This window comes from Psammomys obesus, unplaced genomic scaffold (assembly GCF_907164565.1).
Source record: "Psammomys obesus unplaced genomic scaffold, mPsaObe1.curated_primary_1811, whole genome shotgun sequence".
NCBI classification, from domain to species: domain Eukaryota; kingdom Metazoa; phylum Chordata; class Mammalia; order Rodentia; family Muridae; genus Psammomys; species Psammomys obesus.
This window is the reverse complement of record NW_026596085.1, coordinates 15,152,071-15,169,631: the sequence shown is the minus strand read 5'-3', so window position 1 is coordinate 15,169,631 and position 17,561 is coordinate 15,152,071. Positions and strand designations below refer to the sequence as shown.

The following is a 17,561-nucleotide window of genomic DNA, read 5'->3' as shown; positions in this document are numbered from 1 at the left end:
AGAGAAGAGAAGAGAAGAGAAGAGAAGAGAAGAGAAGAGAAGAGAAGAGAAGAGAAGAGAAGAGAAGAGAAGAGAAGGTAATTCAGATTCCTGTCCCCCCCAAGAAAAATCACATCTGGGTCTGCGATCTCAGGGCTGGTCAGCTTCTGCCCCTTGCAACTATGCTAATAAAGCAATAGTGAGAACAGCTCTTCCTTTCAACTGCCCTGCTGCACCCTGGGAACCAGGCCCAGCATGTGGGACGCTGGCCCTCACACATCCTCAAGACCCCACTTTGAGACCAAAGCCAGCTGCTTCTTCAGACTGAGGGTTTGACACCTTCCTGGACACCCCATCTCTTCCCCCTCCCCCCCAAAAAAACCTCTGTAGATGCATCACTTTCTTGTCATTGACAAGACAAGGGCCAAGTCTGGTCCCCCAAAGGTGTCACCCAATTGAGAGCCAGGACCGCCTGTTATTGGCCATCAGAAGGGACCCGAAGGAAACCGCCAGAAAGAAGCTGCATCAGCAGTTTCTCTTGCATTAGAGACTACCCTACACTGATAGCCACAGGAAAACATTCTTAAGGAAGCACACTTGTTCCCTTAGAGAACAGAGGCTACTTCAAAATCAGAAGAGCCAGTCCACCTTAGCGCAGAACAGTAAGTAACCTGTCATCAAAAAGACCAGGACTGCACAAACCCAAAGTCGGATGTTGATGGCAGGCAGATGTAAGGGCTCATCAATAGGTCCAGGGTCTGTCCACTCTAGTCCTGCTGGCTGGGCCTCCTGACCCAACCTGCCACATGTTTTCTATGTGGGACGAGGCAGAACAGAGAGAATCAGCCTAGACCCCTTCAAGTTTCTAGGACTTTCTACGTCCAAGGAAAAGTCCTATCATGACAACTGACTGGTGAGAAGCTGTGCCCAGTCCATGATCTCCATTTGTTCTGACCTGCATCTCTCTCTACACACACACACACACACACACACACACACACACACACACACATCATCATCATCATCATCATCCTCTATCACCCCCATGATCATCATCATCATCATCTATCACCCCCATGCAGCCAGTAGCCAACACCCAGAGCATCTTCACTTACTAGTGTGTGACCTCCACATGCCACTCAACCCTCCAGGCTTCAGGCTACACCTTCGTAACACTAAAATTCCCAGCAGCCCTTCCTCCAAAGGCCAGTTAAGGGATGAGTGAGAGGGAACAGGAGACAGTAGGGCTCCGAGGCACAGGGGTCCAATAGGCAAGGTATCGGTCCTGGCAATGCCATTTAAAAAAAGTAGAAGAAGGATGCCAAAGCCAAGAGCTTCTGCACCATCCCATTTAATTGCCAGCTGCTTCTTTAAAATCATTTAAGAACCACTTGCCCTGTACATTATGGTCTTAACTGGCAGCAAGCTGCTGATTTCTTCCTCTGCGGCCTGGTAAAGCTGCTCCCCACTCAGAGGCAGGTGATCAAAGAGCCAGCCACTGAGTTCATGTCAGAGACAATCGCTGTTCCCAATTCTAGGGAACCTACTTGGAGACTGAGCTGCCACGGGCTATATCTGTGCAGGGAAATAGGGGTTCTAGGTTATCTCCATGGATGGTCCTTGGTTGGAGTATCAGTCAGTCTCAGAAAGACCCCTGTGCCCAGATTTTTTGGATATAAAAAATGCAATACTACTCAGCAATTAAAAACAAGAAAATCATTTGGAGATTTTCAAATCTCCAAAGCGGGGAACAGTGCACGACAGAAGAGGACTCTAATAAGGCTGGGACTGACTTATAGTTCAGGTCTGCTCGGTTTGAAAACCTGCAACATAGGCCTTTGCTGCTGGCCTCTTAAAGACAAGTGAGAGCTTTCAGAGAGGTCCCTCTGTAGGGGAGAGCCAGATGGGCCACCACACACCCTAGGAGATCTCTGGAGCCCTCCCCACAGGTGACCAGAGACCCTGCTCCACATCAAGAGCCTCCAGTGCCAAGGGTCCTCAGAACGAGTGACATTTCCAAACAGCGCCAGCCCACACACAAGTGAAATAAAAAGGCTGAGAGAGAGAGCCCACGGTTCTGTTCCCAAAGAGACAAAGGCATCAGGCAGAGAACCCGCTCCATCACAGGGCGAGCCTCATAGCCAGGAGCTCTAATGAGGCATCGAGGGATTACCAAAGTTATTATCAGCGTCATCTCATTGAAAAAATTCAGGCTTAATTGAAATCAACCGCACAGTTCTGACAGCAGGTGCTTTGAGAGGCGAAGATATCAAAGCCAACTCTCTGGACAAACTGAAAAGGATGCCACCATCAGCAGCCACCTCCGTCAACTGTTCCCAGGGGTGGTGAGTGCAAGACACATCCCACAAAAAAAGGCACACACTCCCTGAGCAGTCCGTAGGCCTACTGATAATCCAGTTTCATTCAGGAGGCTGAAACCCAGGTCCAGTCAAGAATCTCAGGGCGGTACTGTCACTCATTCAAAGTTTCCCTTGACTTTTGGGGCTTCTGTGAAACTTTTCCAACCGCTGTCTCACTTCCTCCTGATGGTCTGGTGAGGGGGTGGGGTTTGGGGAGGGTGTCTCATCCCTGCCCACATTACAGAAAGAGGCAGAATAGCTTACCCAGGGTGGCCTGGCCAGAGCAGGCCCTGGGTCCTAAGGGTTTGGGGAGTGAGGTTCCGTGCATCTTGTCATACCCAATGATGCTGAACATCTCCCCCGACTGCCCCTCCACCCCAGAGAGGACAGTCGATGCCACAGGCAAACAGAACAGGCAATCCCATTCCCCAACAGAGCTTGTTACGTGACCTCAGGAAGTTTCCCCCTCTTTTATCTGTTCGGCAGAGAAGACTGGCCAGCCTAGCCTGATCCAAGACCCAAGAACACACTGAGAGCCAGTCAGAAGGTGTTTGCTGGGAGCTCATGTGACAGCCTCTTTAGGCAGAACCACAAGGTCGTGGGCAAATCCTTGCTGTCACCACCTTCTCCACCCCGTGCAAATTCACCTCCTCGAGGCTGCCCCCTAGCCCCGAGGGCGCTCACTGCTTCCTCAGCTGCTGAGGACTAAGTATCTTGGGTTAAGAACCTCACTGGGCCTGGAGGAGCAGGTAGACACGCCTACCTTCCCAGCTGTAGGAGAACATTCATCAGAGGAGACCACAAAGAAGTCCTGCATATCCCCAGCCTTGGGCTGGAGCCCTGCACACACTGTTAAGAGCCAAATTCAGGAACAGGGAGACTGGTTCCTTCACCATGTCAGAGAAAGGTATTTGTCTACACCGTGTATGTGTGTGTGTGTGTGTGTGTGTGTGTGTGTCTGTGTGTGTGTGTGTGTGTGTGTGTTTCTGTCTTTGCACATACACCCATACAGAACAACAGCTGAGCGTGCCACTCAGCCGTTCTCCTGCAGTTGGAATGGCATGATCCTGAAGCCCCACTTCCACAAGGATTGGCAGCGGTGAGCGGACACTTGGTTCAACCAGCCAGCACATAAGATCAGCAGGCGCAAGGCTCGGCAGGTGAAAGCGCGCCACATTGCCCCTCGTCCCTCATCAGGTCCCATCAGGCCCATAGTGAGGTGCCCTACAGTCCGATGCCACACCAAGGTCCAAGCCGGCAGGGGCTTCAGCCTAGCAGAGCTCCGGGTGTTTGGTATCCACAAGAAAATGGCTCGCACCATCGGCATCTCTGTGGACCCAAGGAGGTGAAACAAGTCCACAGAGTCACTACAGGCCAGCGTGCAGCGCCTGAAGGAGTACCGCTCCAAGCTCATACTTTTCCCCAGGAAGCCTTCTGCTCCCAAGAAGGGTGATAGTTCTGCTCAAGAGCTTAAATTGGCCACCCAGCTATCAGGACCTGTGATGCCCATCCGGAATGTCTACAAAAAGGAGAAAGCCAGAGTCATCACAGAAGAAGAAAAGAACTTTAAGGCTTTGCCAGTCTTCGCATGGCCCGGGCCAATGCCTGGCTCTTTGGCATCCGAGCAAAAAGGGCGAAGGAAGCTGCAGAGAAAGCTGTTGAAAAGAAAAAGTAATACACTGTTGGAATGTTTTAATAAATTTTCCGCAAAGCAAAAAAAAACAAAAAAAAAACAAAAAAACCAGCTGAGCGTGCCCCAGTACTCACACTGATAGGGTCCCTAAGGTAAGATGGGCAAGAAGGGAAGGGGAATTTTGAAAGTTTGAGGCCAGCCAGGGCTATATAGTTAGATCTTGTCTCAAAAACATTACAAGTAAATGGAAATTCTCCTTCATCCCTGAAACGCCACTTCAGCGCACGAGAATGACAATTCCTTTCCTGATCCCAAAGATCCACGGGGCTGGAGAGCTGGCTCAGCCATTAGGAGTGCTTGCTGCTCTTCCTGAGGACCTGGATTCATCTAGACACCCATGTTCCCTGTAACTCCACCTTTGGGGTATCCAGTGTCCCCTTCTGGCCCTACATACATGGCATCTACATACATACGTCATACACATACAACACAAGTGGTGTGGGGGAGGCTGAAGAGATGGCTCAGCAGTTAAGAGCACATGCTGCTCTTCCAAAGGACCTGGCCTCAGAGTTCAGCCTCCGGTGTTGAGCAGCTCACAACCACCTGTAACTCCCCTTGTCCCCAGGGTTTAACTGCCAAGACCACCAGCACTCCTACTGCCTACCTGCAAGGTTTACTCAGGCCACCGGCCCCACCGGGCCCCACATCTGAGTTCTGAGGACACAGGCACCTCCCTCAGGATGCTGGGATTCAAACTCACAGCATCACTTTACAGCACCTTCCTCGAATTTCAGCCGTCCCCACCCCAACCCTGGAAGCATCAGATCAAGGGAGTGCTCTCTCCCTGTGGAGATTACAGCTTAACAAAGAAAACCATGCAAGACAAAGACGGAGGACACCCAGCTCGCCCCAAAGGCAGGGATGTGCTTGGGGCACAGGAATATTGCTAAGGAGCAACCAAAATGTCCCATGTCAAGTGCGTGAGCTGGAGAGGGTGGACAAGCCCAGCTGAGAATGAACAGCAGAGGGCAGCCTAGGGTTCCATTCAGGAGCAAAAGCGGAACACTGAAGGTGGCCATACTGTGATCACGGCGCAGGTTATGTAAGTCACACTATATTAAACATAGTAGGGAGGGCTGAAGAGATCCCTGCTAAAAGGTAGAACACACTCACATGCCCATCAACAGGTGAATGGTTAGGCAAAATGAACTGTATCCACTCACAAGTTCTTCAAATGTCAGGGGAATAAAGAAGCAATGCTAATTCCAACATGGAGGCAAGGGAAAGGAGCCAAGCATGAGTACATACGAAGCACCCATAGCCCCAGCTGCATTCGTATCAAAGTCAAAACAGGCAGCTCTCAGACAGAAGACAGAAGTGGCCCTGGATCAGGGAGAGAGCAGCACCTAGCTTTCGGGTGATGAAAATGCTCTCAAATGGTAGCAAAATGGCCCAGGGCCTGTGATGTAAGAAAATCATCAAACTTCCTGTGGGTGACTGGGATGAGCGACTTGTGTCCCCAAGACACACAAAAAGAAAGGGCTCCTGAAATCTTCCGGGAGAGGACAGCACTGAGCAGGTCCAGCATGATGGAGAGTGGGAGAGAGCTGTCCTGTTGGAGAGCTCAGCAGGAGCATGGGTCCAAGTGCTTGCAAGGCCTGCTGCCCAAGCACTTTCCTGCAGAATAAAACATGGACGCTTTCTCACCAGTATCTTCCTTTAACGTGTAACCACACTGTTTCGACACATTTTTGCTTGGGAAGTAGATTGAAGCTTACCTTTCTAGAACAAAAGTTCAGCGAACAAAACAGCCCTTTAGCCTGCGGGCTTGGGGTCAGTGCTCTCAGAATAAGCCAGCATCACAGACTCAGGTGTCAAGGCCTCTGGTCTCTGCTGTCTGACCTAGAGAGTGAATCACGCTGAAGACATGATTCGGGGCCTGTGAGCACCTGATACATGATCCCTTTCGAGAAGACAGATTTTCACTGCCACGCTCGTGGACAGCCTCTCAGAATTTAGAGTCTATAAAATCGATAGATCAGGTGGCGCCCCAGACCCCAAGTTCACCTCCAGGATCTCTCAGGCCAGGCCACAGGAGCTCCAACTGCAGCTCAGACAGAGCCGCTGCTGGCTCTGCTCAAGCTGGATGGTGAGAGGTCAGGTCAGGTAAAGCCACCATTAGCCTCAGAAGGCTGTGCAGAACTCCAGAGGAGCGGGAAGAGGCGCCGAGGTTTATGACACGCCTGTTATTTACACAAAGTGCTTCCTGCTTGACAATGCAGATTAAAATGTTACTGCATCTCAGCGTGTTGCTGCAAATTCTCAGAGTAAAACCACTGGGGCAGCTAATAGAGGCTTCACACAGCACGTCTGAAGCCTGTCCTCCTCCCCCGGGTCTGAGGCTGGTGAGGCAGGCTCCCAGTTCTTTGAGGTTACCTTCACACTTCCCATTCTTCTCTGCGGGAGGAGGACATGAACTCCCCTTGCAAAACACAAGGTACATAAACAGATACAGTGTTTTTTAACCCCGAGACCCCCAAGGATGAGAGGAAAACCGTATGCAGAATTTCTCTCCCTTCCTCTGAGCAAGCCATTTCTAGGAGTCCCTTCAGTGCGTCTTTATTTCTCAAAGTAACTGAAAAAGCAAAATAAAACACTGCCGTGCAAAGAGCACTAATGGGGAATTGGAGAACGGACACTGCTGGCCATTACCTTACCAGTGACTGTGTGTCTAAGGGAGGAAGTGAACGGGCCGATTGTCCTCTCACCATATAGTTAGTTCATCACCTGCCTGTGAACTTTTCGTTGAAACTTATCCTTTTTATTTCACATTCCAAGGGGCAGCCCAGGAAAACATCTCCAGAGGTACAAAGGCTAAAAATTTCCCTCCAAGGAATTCTATAGAGAGATTGTCCCTTTAAACTTCTCCTTGAATTAAAATACACACCACAACTCACCTGACTCTTAAATTTTTTCTGCCCTCACTCCTGCGCTGCGACTCCTCCTGGAGTTGGGGTGTTCACGCCGTGCCCATTCAAAACTCTGACTGGATTTTGGGTCACCTCTGACCTTGTAAGTCCAACGGCCCCCAGACAAACCGCCAATCACCTCGAAGCCCCCCCCCCCCCAGAGGACAGCACAGAATGTTAAAAACACTCTCTTCCCATAGGTGAGCTCCCACAGCGTAGGTAAACTCCCAGCCCAAAGCAGCCAGCGTGGGAGAGACAGGCAACTCTATTAGCATGCTGAAGCCGGCCTCCGGCCCCCTCCTCTCCCTCTTTTATGGGCCCTTGTTATATAAAGGCCACAAAGAGAAACGGAAAAGCAGACTTGTGGTCACAAACACAAGTTCCGAAGGCCAGGCCAAACCCTGGCTGCCTACCAGATGTTATTTTTAGGCATCTAAACGAGAAACATTTTTAAAAGGCCAGAGAACAAAAGTTTTCTGGCTTCCTTTCTTTCTTTTAAAGCACTCACACAAAAAGATGGAGGCACTGTTCCTTTGCAGGCAATACTCCTGCAAATTTAAAGGCAAAGACGTCCTGGGGGTAAGAGGGCTCCTTCCCCCCACAAGCAGCAGCCTCTACCTTCAAACAGGATTTTCAAAGATTTCCTTTGTAGTCTTATCTAAATTCCAGCAGGCCGGATAATAAATTGCTACTCATTTACTATCATAAAAAAAAAAAAATTAAAGCCCTGAAATAGTTGCCACTAGACAGAGGAAAGGATCGCACGTAAGCCGGGAAGGACCCACTCCGGATAGTGAAACTACTGCCACGAAGCGCCCACATAAAAGAGACATTGTTGCAAAGAGAGGCTCCCAGCACCGGCTTTTCCCTTTTAAATCTTCTACTCTGATCCTAACACTCCACAACTTCGCGTTTTACCCAGGCTATCACACTGTTCCAGGTTTCCTAGATTTTTTTTTTTTTTTTTTAAGTATCTGGTTTGATTCTACAGAGTGATTAAACATCTTTGTGCTCTGCGGAAAAGGGTCTTCCAACCCCTCCCCCTCCAAAAATGGCATCGAAGCAATCAAAATGGTAATGCCGGGCCTGGGTCCCCTCCCCCCGCGAACTCCCCGACTTCGCCGGGGCCGCGCGCAGGCCCCCCTCCGGCGGGAATGGAAGCTTCCACTCGCGGACGGGGGCGCGCAGCCGGGGGCTTGGGGGTGGGGGGGCCAGGCTCCGACAGAAAGGGGCAAATGCCTAACTCCCCCGCTTACGGTCCAGGCAGGCTCCCCCTCTCGCTCCTACGCGACCCCCCTCCCACCACTTTGCAACTTTAAAGACTCGGCCTGGAGCACTCGGCCTGCTAGCCAAGGCGTTCTCCCGGGGGACTGCGAGCTCCGGGCCGCTGAGGAGGGGAGGGGGGGATCCCGTGGGCCGGGAGAGGGGAGTCGGCCGGGTGGGGGTCCCCGGTATGTCCTAGTCCGGGGCGGGCGGCGGCATTCCGAAGGAAGCAAGAGCAATGCCCCGGCGCGGGCGGGGGGGGGGGGGGAGGAGGAGAGTGGCGCGCCCCCGCCCGCCGCCTCGGAGACCCGGGTGCACCATTGGCTGCACCGCTCAAAGTTCTCGGCCGGGGACGCGCAGGGGCGGGGGCGCGCTCGGAGGGGGAGGGGCTCGGGGGCGCGCAGCCGGCCGGGCTCTGGCGGCGGCATCTGTTCGTGGTGCTGAAACCCGGAGCGCTGAGCTCAGCGCAACTAACTCACAATGGACAACTTTTCCTCGCCGAGGGGGAGGCGGGCGCGCACCCCCACGGCTAGAGCTCCACGCGGGTCCTCACATCCCTTTTCAGGCATGGACATCCCAAGTTGGGGCAGAACTGGGGGGCCCCGGGGGCGTCTTTCTTTTGTTCCCCGGGAGCTGGCGTCAGGTTCCGAGAATAAAAAGTGAGGCCGGCGGGATGGCCGGGAAGGGGCCGGCTAGAAGGATCACCAAACCAAACCAGGTCGGCCGCGCCACGCGGAATTGGTTTTCCAATAGTTTGGGGGGCAGGCCCGAATTGCCGCCTCCTTGCGTCCCCCCTCCCACCGCAGCAGGGATCAGGGGATGCCGAGGCCGGGGAATGTCCACGTTCCCAAAACATGTCCACCGCTCAAGATGGACGCCGGCCCGGCGCCTCGGAGGTACGGCGCGCATCTTTCGGCAGCTGCCGGAGCCTCGCGCTCCCCCTCAGCCGCCACCAACCAGCTTTCTCTCAAGAAAGGGACCACAGCAACTTTGAGGAATGCAGCCAGACCCCCAAGGGAGTCGGTGCGCGCGGCGCCCGCACGGGCACTTTTTTAGGGCGCTGCCAAAGTGCCCGGCGACCCTCCCTGGACCCCGGTCCTCGGTGGGGGACGGGCCCCCTCCTTACTTGTTTGTCGTTGAGCGCTGCGATCCGTGGCTGCCTTTCGTGGAGCTGCTTCTTGAGGTCGCCGTTCTACAGAGACACAGAGAAGCGGGCTCAGCCTGGCCGACCCCGGGGGTTGGGGTCGGGGGGAGCGGCTAGGCGAGCCCCGCACCTCCACCGCCCAATGCCGGGCGGGCCAGGCCAGCGGCAGCGCGCCCCAACTTTCCGGGGCCGCTTCCCGCACCCGGGCGACCGTGCGACGTCGCGCGGAGCCGCTTACCTGTGGCTGCCGCCTCATTGGGGCAGCTCCCGGGGCGGGGCGGGGGCCGAGGCCACCCGGCGGCGCGCCCCGAGCCGTGCAAGTTTGCAGGCCAGGGTGCGGGTGCCGGTGAGTGTGAGAGTGTGTGCCGGGGGAGGGGGGACGAACAAAGAGCCAAGTAAACACGGCGAGTCCGTGTCGAGCAAAGCTCATAAATATTCAAGTCGCGTCCTAATCTTCCCCAACACACACACACACACACACACACACACACACACACACACACGCGAGCGCACGCCGCCAAACCGCTCCGGCACCTGCCGCCACGCCGCCTCCCGCCCGAGTCACGATCGCCAAAACTACTTTCGCGAAGGGTTAGCGTCGGTGCCGGGCTTGGGTCCGGGGCAGGAGGCTCGGAGCGGGCCTATCCACGCACCCTGTTCCCAAGACAGCTCAAGGAGGGTCCCCTTCCCCGGCGCCCGAGTTGTGCAAACGGGGAGGCGACCGAGAAGACGCCCCGCGGGGGTCCCATGCGCCCTGGACCTGCAAACCGTACGGAATCGCCTGGGAGCGAGGGGGAGAGGGAGACCCCCAAGGGTACATTCCACCCCCGGGACGTGCTCCGGGAGGGGGCATGCTGCCAGCACCCCTGCGACCAAGAGTTCGATTCAGAGCCTGGGTCCCTCGGCCTCCACTCCCCAGGCCACTGCCGCTCCCCGGCCCAGGGTCCCGGACCACCTACCTGGTGGCGCGCAAGTTCCACCGCCAGCGCCTCGGACCGGCTTTGAAGCTCCATCGCCGCAACTTGGGCAGCACTTTGCGCTCACTTTGGCCTGAGCTCGCGGGAAGTTGTGCGGCTCCGCGGGGACCAGACCGAAAGAGCTCGGATCCGGCGACCCGGCACTGGGGGACACAAGTCCCCTCCCGCAGCGCCGACAGGAAAGGGGGCTGACGAGGGGGAAGAAAGGCGAGCTGGCGCCCAACTCTTCCGGCTGCCGCTAAGTTGCGCCGGGTGCCCGGGCCGCCTGCGCCGCCCGGCGCATGGCCCCCCGGCGCCGGGAGCCCCGAGCAGCTCCCCAGCGTGCGCACTGCCGCCTCCCGCGCCAGCTGACCGCTGGCAGGGACTATATTTCCTCCGGCGGGCGCGCCTGGATCTCGCTGGAGCCGCGGCAAAGTTGTGCCTCGGCACGATGCTAATTCGGCAGTGCCCGGATGAAGCGGGCCGGGGCGGCAGGGGGCGGTGCCGGGAACCCGCCGCCCGCCCCGCCCCGCCCCGCCCCGCCCGCGCCTGCGCGTTGCGTGCGGCCCAGCGACCCGCTCGAGGAACAAAAGTGGCGGCTGAGCGGAGCGCAAAAGTCCTGGCTCGCAGAGCGGGGCGCCCGCGTGATCCTTCTCGGTACGCAGCCAAGAGCACGGAGAACCGGGGATGCTCTCACAGCCCCACTCCGAGGGCGACACTCCCGGCAGCAAACCGAGACGCCGCCCTCTGGCCTCTCTCGCCTCCTCCCTCCTCCGCTTCCCTTACTCGCCTCGCTCTCCGGTTTCATTTAAATCACCCTGGTCCTCTCCCGCAGGCGCGCCCAGGGCTGCCACTCGGGAGACTAAATCACTCCTGTCGCCGGAGTCCCAGCGCCTGATGGCCGCCGTGGTGTTTAAACACTATGAAAACTGATCTTCTGACTGCTCCTTTAATGATTTTTTTACACTCACAATTAAACTCTCAACAGATGTCACTAGACTTTTTTTTTTTTTTTTTCCCAGACAGTTGTTAAAAATCGTAAACACGCCGGGTCAGTGTGACATACAGCAACCGTAACTACAGTCGCGGAGATGGCGTTTCAGAACTCTTAGTCCCTGAGCCGGGGTCATCGTCTCCGAATCGAGTTTGCTGCAGCGGAGTTTCCTGTCCTCATCAATTAATGTCGGGGGCTTTGTGCCCTGCTGGGCGCTAGCATACTAGTGTGTCGCAATCAGGCAGGGAGAAATGGGCCTCCTTTTCAGAGTAACCGCGATTTGATAGCGACTCATGACTAACTCTATGGGTCACAAGAAAGGAAAGAAGGAAGGAAGAAAGAAAGGAAAGAGGGAAGGAAGAAAGGAAGGGGAAAGAAAACCCAGGCACACCACTCAGAAATGTCCCTCCAATGGATGCCAAAACTCTACACGTTTCCTTTACCCCTCAGTAGAAATCAATCTCTCTCTCTCTCTCTCTTTCTCTCTCTCTCTCTCTCTCTCTCTCTCTCTCTCTCTGTCTTTCTCTCCCCACCAGTGTTGTTAGGGCCATATGCAGTATTGGTCACAGATGACTAGGATGAGATCTGACTGGTTCCTCCCACTTCTGGGTTAGACCCAATTCAAGACAATGTCTCCCACTCTTTTTCTTTTATTGTTGTTGATGTTGTTTTCTTTTGCAGTAAGGGGTCCTGGGGATCCAGCGCAGGCATTAAAGCATACTAGGCAAGCCTCTGTTATTTAGCAACACTCACGGCTCCACTTTTTTGCTGGGCAGGACAACAGCTTAGTTAAAGACTGGCTGAAAGAAAAAAAAAATGGCTGAAGACTGGTGTTTGGAGGGCCAGGGAGGGCGTGTGCTGGGCAAGCGTCTCCCTCCTACAATTTCTGCGAATGTCACTGGCTGTTAACGAGAACCTAGGGTTATCTTATTGGCCGTGTGGTCCTTACATCAACAGGACAGACATTCTGGTTGTCCTTGGCTAGCACAGACTCCAGCAGAGGCCCGCTGAAGAAGGGCTGCTAGATTGGTGACGGTCCAGCTGGTTTGTAGCTTTGCCCACCGTCCATTGATTCGGGCTTCAGCAATGATCAACGTGCCACCTACTTCCTGAAACCACAGCACCGCATGGGAGCTCTCTGACCGTGCAGGAGAGATTTTGTGAGCAGTCAATGGTCAAATCCAGGGCTTGGCTTATGCTAAGCAAGTACCACAGCACAGAGCTGTATCCCTGCTTTTGGAGACTCCAGACTTGTGATCCTCCTGCCTCAGCCTCCTGAGCAGTTGAGAGCAGATGTTCTTGTAAGCAAACGTGGAGACTGCCCTGAGCTCCTACAGGCTTCTCCAGACCAGGCTTCCCTCCCTGTGCCTGAGCCAGCCATATCCCCCGCTGGAATGCCCTTTCCATCATCCCACCTTTCACAAATCCTTTTCTTCAAGATTCACTTCAAATGTCTTTTCAGGGATACCCTCTCCTAATTTCCACAAGAAAACTCCTTATCACTCCCTCTGGAGGTCTACCAAGCAGTACTTACTCATGAGGGGTACCGGGAATTGAAGCCCAAGTCTACCTGAACAGCATCTAACAGGTTTCTCTACAACCCCTAACCCCACTTCTATGCGAGATGGGAATCTATCACACTAGACACAGATACTCCAGACTCCCCTCAGCTCCTTGCCATGTTGACCTACTCAGTACAGAAGTTGGGTTGCTATCCACTGCTGGCTCTGCTCATCTCCAGCCTGGCTTTGCCAGCAAGCCTGCCATAAGGGAGCTGGATTAGCTGGGATAAAACACCACAACAAAGGCAACTTATAGAACTATGGGTTTATTTGGGCTTACTGTTCCAGAGGGATAAGAAGCCATCATGGCAGAGAGAAGGGAGTAGAAACAGCAGCCGAGGCAGAAAGCAGGAAACAGAGAGAGTGACCTGGGAATATCCAGTTTGCTTTGATGCTTCAAAGCCGTCCCCAATGACCTTCTCCATCCAGTGGGGCCACACTTCCCAAAAATACCCAAAAAGCACCACCGACTGAGGTTCACAGATTTAAACATCTGAGCCTAGCGGGTACATCCATACAGGCTATGGGGGAACCAGAGCCCATGCCCAGTCCATGATTGTAGAAGGAACAGCTGTTTGTACCCTGGCATGCAGCTCTGGCCTCCAGTGCTTGAAGAGCACAGCCTGTCCACGCAGCCATTCAGGCTTCTAACATCTCCACCAGACATGCACTGAGCTGAGCTCAGCACCTCTGACAGCAGTTCCATCCCTATATCCTCTCCCAGGTGCACCTCCCTCTCACCCCCTCCCCCAATCACACACATGCTACTAGTCTTCTTATTCACAGTAGCCAATGCATCTGGTTGTCATCCTTGGCTCCTGGCTTAGAGCTTCGAAGACTCTTGACCTTTCCCGATAAGACTGAGTGACCTATGTCGTTCGTTGGAACCCTCCTTAGTCTCCTCAACTGAGCCCGTATTGAGGGTGTGGCTGGCAATGGGGGTAGATGGCCTCAGGATCAGACTAATAACCACAAAGGGCTCCTGCTGTCCACCCAAGCTAGTCTGGCTCACAGTGGCTGGCCATCTCTCCTTAGCACATGGGGAAGGCCCTGTGCAGACCCTAAGGCCTAGGACAAGGAGTAGTTATCACTCTGTGCTAGCCCAGGCTGGCTGGGCCTTCTCACCACACCACACTCACTCGGTAACTTGTCATGCTCCTGTGGACATGATGCTCTTCAGGACCAGTATTGCCAGTGATATCATTTCCTTCGTTTTTGTGGCAGAATAAAACCCTGCTGTGCCTACGTACCACATTTCCTCATCCCTTCATCCATCAAAGGACACCGAGGTTGATCTTAAAACCTGGGATGTCAGGTATCTCTACACTGGCTGACTTTGATTCCTTCGGGAAAATGCTTGGGGCAGTACATCTGGATTGTGTAGCTCTTGAAGAACTGTAGCAAGGTGATACAACGTTAAAAGGTAGGATTTAAAAACCAAAGACTCTGCCTCCGAATCCCCAAGGGTGTTTGGGAACTCTTCAGCAGCTGATGGGAGATGGGAGATGTCAGCTACCCATCGGTGGCTCTTTTGGGAAGATGCTCTAAGGACTGTGGGGTGAGCTCCCATGGCTGATGGTGACCCAGCCACACAGCTGAGAGAGGGTCTTATATGACTTCACAAAATATCTATCCCTCCTCTTCTTTGCTTTCATCTTTGTCCTCTTCTTTGGGGCGACAGTTCCATCTGGCCTGGAACTTGCTATGTAGCAGAGGATAATTTTGAACTCCTTTCCAGTATCTAGAGCAGAGTAGTGGTTTTCAGCCGTCCTAATGCTGGGACTCTTTAATATAGTTCCTTATTCTGTGGTGATCCCTAACCAGAAAATTATTTTTGCCGCTACTTCATAACTGTAATCTTGCTACTGTTATGAATCCTCATGCAAATATCTGCATTTCCCAGTAGTCTTAGGTGACCCCTGTGAAAGAGTCGTTCAGGGGTCGCAACCCACAGGTTGAGAAATTCTGGCTTAGCGAACTATTCCACCTTGCCTGGCTTGTGTGGTGCTGGAGATCAAACCCAGCGCTCTGTGCTAGTCAAGCGTTCCACCAGCTGAGCTGCTTCCCAGCCCTGCAGTGTTCCCTTCTGACCTGTAGGTTCTACCATCTAAGACTCACAGTTTTGGATGGAGTGGGAAAATAAAAGCCAACTTTTATGTGTTGCTGACTGCATTGCAGAGTCAGCTGCCCGCGGCCATGTTTAATCCTTACTGTCTCCCCATTTACAGATGGACAGACTGAGGCCTCACGGTCGCCATCTGAACATGGCAGAGCTTGTCTCAGCCCCATCCTTTATAGTGCGACTGAGCAAAGTAGAGTTGATGCGTTGTCCTGCCACTGTAGAAGTGACCCCGGAGACTGACCCAGGCCAGGTTGTTTAAGCCTCATTTCCTGTGGCAGGATAAGGATGAGGGAACTGAGGCCCGGAGATGGTAACAAGAGCCTTGCCTTGCAGTAGCGGGTTGGTGGCAGAATGAATATTCAGGCTGTGGCTACTGCCTCCACCACTCCGTGCTGCCACAGAAAGGAGGACAAGGGGTGTGTACAACAGGAGGCTTTGAGCAGCCCACGGGAGCCTGCTACCATCACTTCCGGTCCCTAAATGGTGACAGCATGAGGGAACACAGGCAGAGAGATGAAGACCAGAACCAGGGAGGTGGTGGCCAAGAATGGGACTAAGATTTGGAGAGGATGTTTAAGCAAAGTAATAGCAAAGACTAGGTAGAGTGTGTTACCAGACAGTAGGCTTGGCATGGGCCTGGAGATGATAACACCACGTTCCGTTCACAGATGGAGAAGCTAAGATCAACCAGCCTATGTGTTGGGCTGTCTCTGCTTGAATCCAGGCTAGATACCCAAGCGCATGCTGTCTGAATTCAAGTAGATCATGAACAAAAGAAAGTAAGTGGGGGGAGGGAGGAGGGGAGGGCTTTCCTGGACCTGGCATGGGGAAATGGCAGGAGGTCAGAGATTAGGGGAGCCTGGCTGGTGTAGGAATTTTGGGGCTTTCTGAGATACCACTACCAACTATATCACACATCTCTCAAAGACTGCCAGCTTCTCAGCTTCTTTGGAGCAGGAAAAGACCTATGGGGGAGGGGCCCTGTACCTCTGGATAACTGCCCACCCTGAGAGACAGGAGCTGGAACTGGAGACCTGGCAGGCACTGGAGGTTCTTTGCTTCATTTCGGAAGTCTGGGATTTCCCCCTGGGTCCAAAAGTGGGTAGGCTGATGAGATGAAGGGAGAAAATGGTTAAGAGGCATGACATGAGGTACAGCCTTCACTCCTAGGGGTCCCTTAGTGGGAGCTATGAAACAGGAAGACTCCACCCTGTGGTACCTGAGGATGCGCTGTCCCTAGGGTGCTATTATTAGCAGCCCATCCCCTAATTAGAGCTTTCACACCTACGTCACCATAGACTCCAAATCAGCTGCTCAACTCGCTTTTGAGAATGAGTCAACGCGCGTGGCACGGAGACGTGGGCTGCCCTTTAAAAGGAAAGGGACGTTTGCTGGAGCATGCTGAGTCCTCACCCTCTCTCAACTTTGCACTTTGAAGCCGGCAGAGCAAGGAGAGGGTAACTGGTTTGGGTTTTCCTTCCCACATTTACCTTTTTTTTTTTTTTTTTCCACTGTTGGGCAGAGTGCATGGAATCTTATGAAAGAATTGGGAAATAGTAAGATCTGGAGAGGACAGGAACTCCACAAGAAGAGCAACAGAACCAGAAAATTTGAAAACAGGGGTCTTTTCAGAGACTCGTACTCCAACAAAGTACCATGCATGGAGATAACCTAGAACCCCTGCACAGATGTAGCCCATGGCAGTTCAGTGTCCAAGTGGGTTACATAGTATTGGGAACAGGGACTGTCTCTGACATGAACTCAGTGGCTGGCTCTTTGATCACCTCCCCCTGAGGGGGGACCAGCCTTCCCAGGTCACAGAAGATGACAATGCAGCCAGTCCTGATGATATCTGATAGACTAAGATCAGAAGGAAGGAGAGGGGGACCTCCCCTATCAGTGGACTTGGGGAGGGACATGCATGAATAAGAGGGAGGGAAGGTGGGATTAGGAAGGGAGGAGGGAGAAGTTTATGGGGGGATACAAAGTGAATAAAGTGTAATTAATAAAAGTTAAGAAAAAAAGTGTGTGTAGCCAGGCAGTAGTGGCACCTGTCTTTAATCCCAGCACTTAGCGAGGCAGAGGCAGGTAGATCTCTGAGTTTGAAGCCAGCCTGGTCTACAGAGGGAGTTCCAGGACAGCCAGGGCTACACAAAGAAACCCTGTCTTGAAAAACAAAGAACAAAAGTGTGTGTGTGTGTGTGTGTGTGTGTGTGTGTGTGTGTGTGTTTGTGTGTGTGCGCATGCGCACGAATATCAGAAGACAACTTTGGGAATCTGTCCTTTATTGTGGTCCCAGGGACAGGACTCAGGTCTTCAGTCTTGACAAGCTTGACTTTACCACCCACTAAGCCATCTCGACAGCTCTTGATGACATTTTAGCTTCTGGCCAACAGTAAACCTGACCCTGGGCACCTTTTCCAAAGACACGAAGAATCTTTGTCTCTGGTCCAGCCCTGAGCTGCTAGCACTCTACCCTTCATGAAGCTGACCACAGTGGTCCTGGAAAAGTCACTGGGAAATCCAGGAGGCAAACTGGCTTTTGTTCCATCATCATCCCCTGGGCCTTTCTGCATCTT

General features: G+C 53.4%; 1 protein-coding gene and 1 pseudogene across 1 annotated transcript in view; one reads left to right on the top strand and one right to left on the bottom strand.

Moving 5' to 3' along the window:
- The window catches only part of LOC129690962 (60S ribosomal protein L13-like), a 9,896-nt pseudogene extending 5,869 nt beyond the window's left edge, over positions 1 to 4,027 (top strand).
- The window catches only part of Phf21b (PHD finger protein 21B), a 69,000-nt gene extending 58,561 nt beyond the window's left edge, over positions 1 to 10,439 (bottom strand). Inside the window, exons 1-2 of the mRNA XM_055627211.1 lie at positions 10,308 to 10,439; positions 9,331 to 9,396 (exon numbers count right to left, since the gene is read on the bottom strand). Coding sequence (XP_055483186.1) covers positions 9,331 to 9,396; positions 10,308 to 10,361 — 120 coding nt within the window. The 5' untranslated portion in view covers positions 10,362 to 10,439. The remainder of the gene's footprint in view (positions 1 to 9,330; positions 9,397 to 10,307) is intronic.
- Positions 10,440 to 17,561: the final 7,122 nt, after the last annotated feature.